General features: G+C 33.9%; 1 protein-coding gene across 1 annotated transcript; it reads right to left on the minus strand.

Moving 5' to 3' along the window:
• Positions 1 to 4,095: 4,095 nt before the first annotated feature.
• Positions 4,096 to 4,758, minus strand: LOC129287279 (uncharacterized). The gene has a single exon (XM_054923494.1). It carries the CDS (start codon positions 4,681 to 4,683, stop codon positions 4,279 to 4,281), a length of 405 nt encoding a protein of 134 aa, XP_054779469.1. The 5' UTR covers positions 4,684 to 4,758; the 3' UTR covers positions 4,096 to 4,278.
• Positions 4,759 to 5,073: the final 315 nt, after the last annotated feature.

Consider the following 5,073-nt stretch of genomic DNA (forward strand, 5'->3'; position numbering starts at 1 on the left):
TTGGCACAACCATGGTAAGGAAAGACCCCAAGTGGCTTCAACTGACATTAACATTCACACAGTTTCAAATCCATATGAGCAAATGGTTAGGGATGCTGTTGGGCCATCATTTAATAGCCATGACATGAATAAGGATCCTAACACAAATTCTGCAAAGTTCTATGACATGCTTCGTGCTTCACAATCTCCGTTATGGGATGGGTGTGAAAATCATACTGTGTTGTCAATTGCTGTGAGATTATTGAGCATCAAGTCTGATTATAACATTCCACAGGCTTGTATGGATGAAATTATCACATTGATAAATGAGATCTTGCCAAAAACCCATCATATGCCTTCAAACTTGTATCAAACTAAGAAATTAGTCACCCAACTTGGTTGTGGTTATCAAAAGATTGATTGTTGTAGTAATGGGTGTATGTTGTATTATGGCAATGCGGTAAATGAGAGGAAGTGCCAATTTTGTAAGATTGCAAGATTTAAGGAGGCAAGAATTGGAAAAGGAAGGTTTAAGGAGATCTCAACAAAACAAATGTGGTACTTACCATTAATTCCAAGACTCCAAAGGTTATTTACATCTAAAGCCTCAGCCAAATATATGCGATGGCATTATGAAAATCATCGAGATGAAGGTGTCTTGTCCCATCCATCAGATGGGGAAGCATGAAGTATTTTGATCTAACACATCTAGGATTTGCATTAGAGCTAAGAATATTTGGTTAGGTCTTTGTTCTGATGGCTTTAGTCTATTCAACATGAGTTCTAGGCCATATTCTTGTTGGCCTGTTATTGTTACTCCTTACAACCTTCCACCTGGAATGTGTATGCGACGAGAATATATGTTCTTGACAATCATAATTCCTGGACCAAGTAATCTAAAAAGTCAAATTGATGTTTACTTACAACCCTTAATTGATGAATTGAAGTTGCTTTGGAAAGAGGGTGTAGTGACGTATGACATATCATTACAACAAAAGTTTAACTTACGAGCTGCCCTTATATGGACGATTAATGATTTTCCGACATATGGTATGTTAAGTGGCTGGCAAACAGCAGGAAAATTGGGTTGTCCAATTTGTATGGACTAATCGAAGGCATTTCAATTAAAACATGGGATTAAACCTTTCTATTTTGATTATCATCGTCAATTCCTTCCCTTAAATCATCCGTTTAGGAGAAATAAAAAGAGTTTTAGAAAGAACAAAATAGAGAACTCTGAACCACCATCAAGATATTCAGGTGGTGAATTGTTTGAGCAAGTTAGGAGATTTCCTAAAATAATAGAATCACCAAATTTACATCTCCCAGGATATGGCAAGGAGTATAATTGGACTAAGCGAAGCATTTTTTAGGACCTTCCTTATTGGCGTGACCTTTTAAATCCCTATAACATAGATGTAATGCACACAGAAGGAAATGTATTTCACAATGTGTTTAATACTATAATGAATGTGAAAGATAAAATGAAAGATAATGAGAAAGCTAGGTTAGATTTGCCTTTATATTGTCAACGTCCTTATAATGGAACTACATATACTTTTAATATGGAACAAAAACGAGCAGTGTGTGAGTAGGTAAAAAGTCTACAACTTCTTGATGGTTATGTGTCAAACTTGGGACGTTGTGTTGACTTGAAAAGTTGCACGTTGGTTGGAATGAAGAGTCATGATTGTCATGTTTTCATGGAAAGACTATTACCAATAGTGTGCATTGGGTTACCACCCTCAGTATGTGATCCTATAACAGAGTTAAGTCATTTTTTTCGTGATCTTTGTGCACCTACATTACATATAAATAACCTAAAAGTAATGGAGGCGAACATTCCCATCATTTTATGCAAACTTGAGAAGATATTTCCTCTAGGTTTTTTTGCTGTCATGGAGCATTTACCTGTTCACTTGAGTTATGAAGCTATAGTTGGTGGCCCTGTACAATACAGGTGGATGTATCCATTTGAAAGGTTTTTATACACATTAAAGAGAAAGGTAAAGAACAAGGCTCATGTTGAAGGTTCTATTTGCGAAGCGTACATTCTTGAAGAAACTTCTAAATTTTGCTCTTATTATTTTGAGGAACATGTTGAATCAAGAACTAGAAGAGTTCCCTGTAATGATGATAGTGGGGAGCGTGATGATTATCCTCCTATCTCCATCTTCAATTATCCTAGCCAACCACATGGAAAAAGAACACAAAACACTCGTCAACTTACCCCAGAGGAGGAATATGCAATAATCTTGTATGTTCTTCTTAATTGTCCTGAAGTTAAACCTATTCTCAAGTAAGATTTTATATATATCACATTGTAATTTCCTATTTGACTCAACATATACTTTTTTAAGGCTAATCTTATTTTTTGTGTTATATAGCATTTATGTCAATGAATTGCTTTCTATGGATCATACTTTATCAAATGAGAAGGTGGATAAGTGTATATCTTCCAAATTTCCTACATGGTTCAAAGATTATGTAAGTTTGTGTTAATGATTTTCTATTAGATCATATTTTAAAATCATACTAATGTAGATATTTTATTTGAAATAGATTTTCAATCCTCAAAATAATATACAAGATGAGTTATTGATTTCTTTGGCTTGGGGTCCTATGAGGCCAGCAAAAACATTTCATCAATGGTCAGTAAATGGATACAAGTTTCATACTAATGTATGGGCAAAAGGGAGGAAGACCACTAATAGTGGAGTTATAGTTAAGGGAAGTAATCATGGTCAACTTGAATCTTCTTACTTTGGTGTCTTAGAGGAGATAATACAATTACAGTTCACTGGAAAACCATTCAAGTTTTTAACAATCTTTAAATGTAAATGGTTTGATCCTAGTTCAAGAGGAACTCGAGTTTCTCCTAAATATGGCACTGTTGAGGTAAATGCGAAAAGAACATATAAGGGGGATGATCCGTTTATTCTTGCACAACAAGCCCAACAAGTGTATTTTACACCATATCCAAAATTAATTATTGCCAAGAAAAATTGGCTTGTTGTTATTACAACCAAAGCGAGGAATAGAGTTGATGATATTGATAATGAAAATGAAGATACACCCACTAATGTTAGGTCTTCAATTGCCATTTTTATAAGGTCTGTAATTATTGTTTCCCAAAACTTTTCTCTCTCAAATCTTATATATAAGTCATTTGTAACTATCTCACCGGAACTAAGAATGGATAACTAAATCATTGATTTGTCTAAAAACTTAATAAAATTTTCAGTTTATCCATATTAAATACATTATTTTTAAAAACAATTTTTCGCTCATATATAATCTCTTATATATTATATATATATATATTATAGTTTACTCATGGAAAATTTTGAAAGGGTAAAGTTGAAAAAAAAAAGTAATTTATAGTCTATCTTTGTATACAAATTATTGTATTATATTATGTATATAATAAGACCAAAGAGCGTATATTTAGAACGCTGCTTGATAGTTAAGAAGTATTTAATTATCATTTGGCGGTGCCACATGCGAAATCATTCAAAAGTTGGTTTAACTATTGGACATTATCACAAGATGTTAGTTTTTTCATGTATTTAATAATTCAAAATCTACATGTTGAAAAATCTTATATTAATATATTTTAAGTTAGAAGAGAAGCTGATTACCAAAAAAGAACTGAATTGGGTATTTTGTAAAAACAAAAGTTTTAAAAACTTTTGAAAGCAGCTGGATGTTAAACAAGAGATTGAAAATAACAGAAGCACAGATGGCTGATGTAGAGAAGTTGAAACATAAGGAATTTATCATAATTCAACTCAGCCTTGCGCACAATGCCCAAAATTACTCTTGAGAATAGTATATCGTAAGATTCAAAGACAAGCACGTAGAACCAACTCTAGTAATCCATTATACTGAAACCCAATTACGCCTCCCAAGATCCCATTGTAAACTTGATGAGTGAATTCGACAGTGAAGATCGAGCAAAACAGAAGTGGTTAATCTTTTAGTGGAAGATTTATTGCAAGAATGTTTAAAACAGTGTTAAATATAGATATAGTAACATTACTGTAAATACCACGTGCGATAATATTCTTTATCTGATCCACATATCAATAACATAAATTTCACACAACCAAAAAATAATAATAAAAGAAGAAATGACACATATATAATTAAATAGTGACATACAACTCTTCCCCACGTGGTGAATACAAGAAAGCAACATAATCCAACACAAATGAATTACATAATAAGTGCTACATGCATGTTTAAAGGAAAACTAACAGCAGATGAACAGCATTAAGTGAACCGTTCTCTCTGAGATTAATTAGAAGGAGGAGGAGAGAGGAATGGAATGGTAGGCATAGTGGTAGGGATGGTGGGAATTGAGGGAATGTTTGGGAAGGAGTTTAAAGATGGCAATGGAGGAAGAGAAACCTGCGGCACTGTCGGAATGGTAGGCATGGAAGGAAGATTAGGGATGTTTGTGGGCAAAGGAGGAACATTAATGTTTGGCTGAGGCAGTGTTGTTGGGATTGAAGGCAAAGGTGGTAAACCTGTAGGTTTAGGCAAGTTGCTTGGAATTCCAGGCATGTTTGGAATCGAAGGCTGTGTCGTTTGCAGAAGATGACGAGCTGCTACAACACTGGAACTCATCAACATGCATGGGAATGTGAAAGCCATAAGGAATAGAACTATGATGATGGATTTCCCAGAAGGAGAAGCCATGGCTGGATTATGATGAAGTTGAAGAGTGCAGAAGATATAGAAGATGAGAATAATGCTTTGGTTTGAGTAATTTGATGAGAAATATCAATGAGGTTTATGGTCTTATATAGATAGAGGCAGAGATAGAGCTTTTTGAGTTATGAGGTTAATTAGGGGAGCTACAAAGACTCTTTGAAATCTTTTGTCAGTTCACCAATTTTTCCATATTCTACGCATTCTCTTGTGGTTGGTTGGATTAATTTATGCAAGGTTGGTTCTTATTTATATATATAACTGATCTGAACCTTCAAACGTAAGATGGACAATTATTTTATTTTCATAGTAGTTGGATGAAAAGGGCAATAAAAGTTAGCTTCTTATAATAACAACAATAACAACCACATAATTGAC

Source organism: Prosopis cineraria, unplaced genomic scaffold (assembly GCF_029017545.1).
Source record: "Prosopis cineraria cultivar Desert tree isolate PC_DT_omini unplaced genomic scaffold, ASM2901754v1 PC11, whole genome shotgun sequence".
Lineage (NCBI taxonomy): Eukaryota > Viridiplantae > Streptophyta > Magnoliopsida > Fabales > Fabaceae > Prosopis > Prosopis cineraria.

Bases quoted from the DNA above. Each gene is read 5' to 3' on its own strand.
- LOC129287279 (XM_054923494.1), bottom strand. From the start codon at position 4,683: ATGGCTTCTCCTTCTGGGAAATCCATCATCATAGTTCTATTCCTTATG.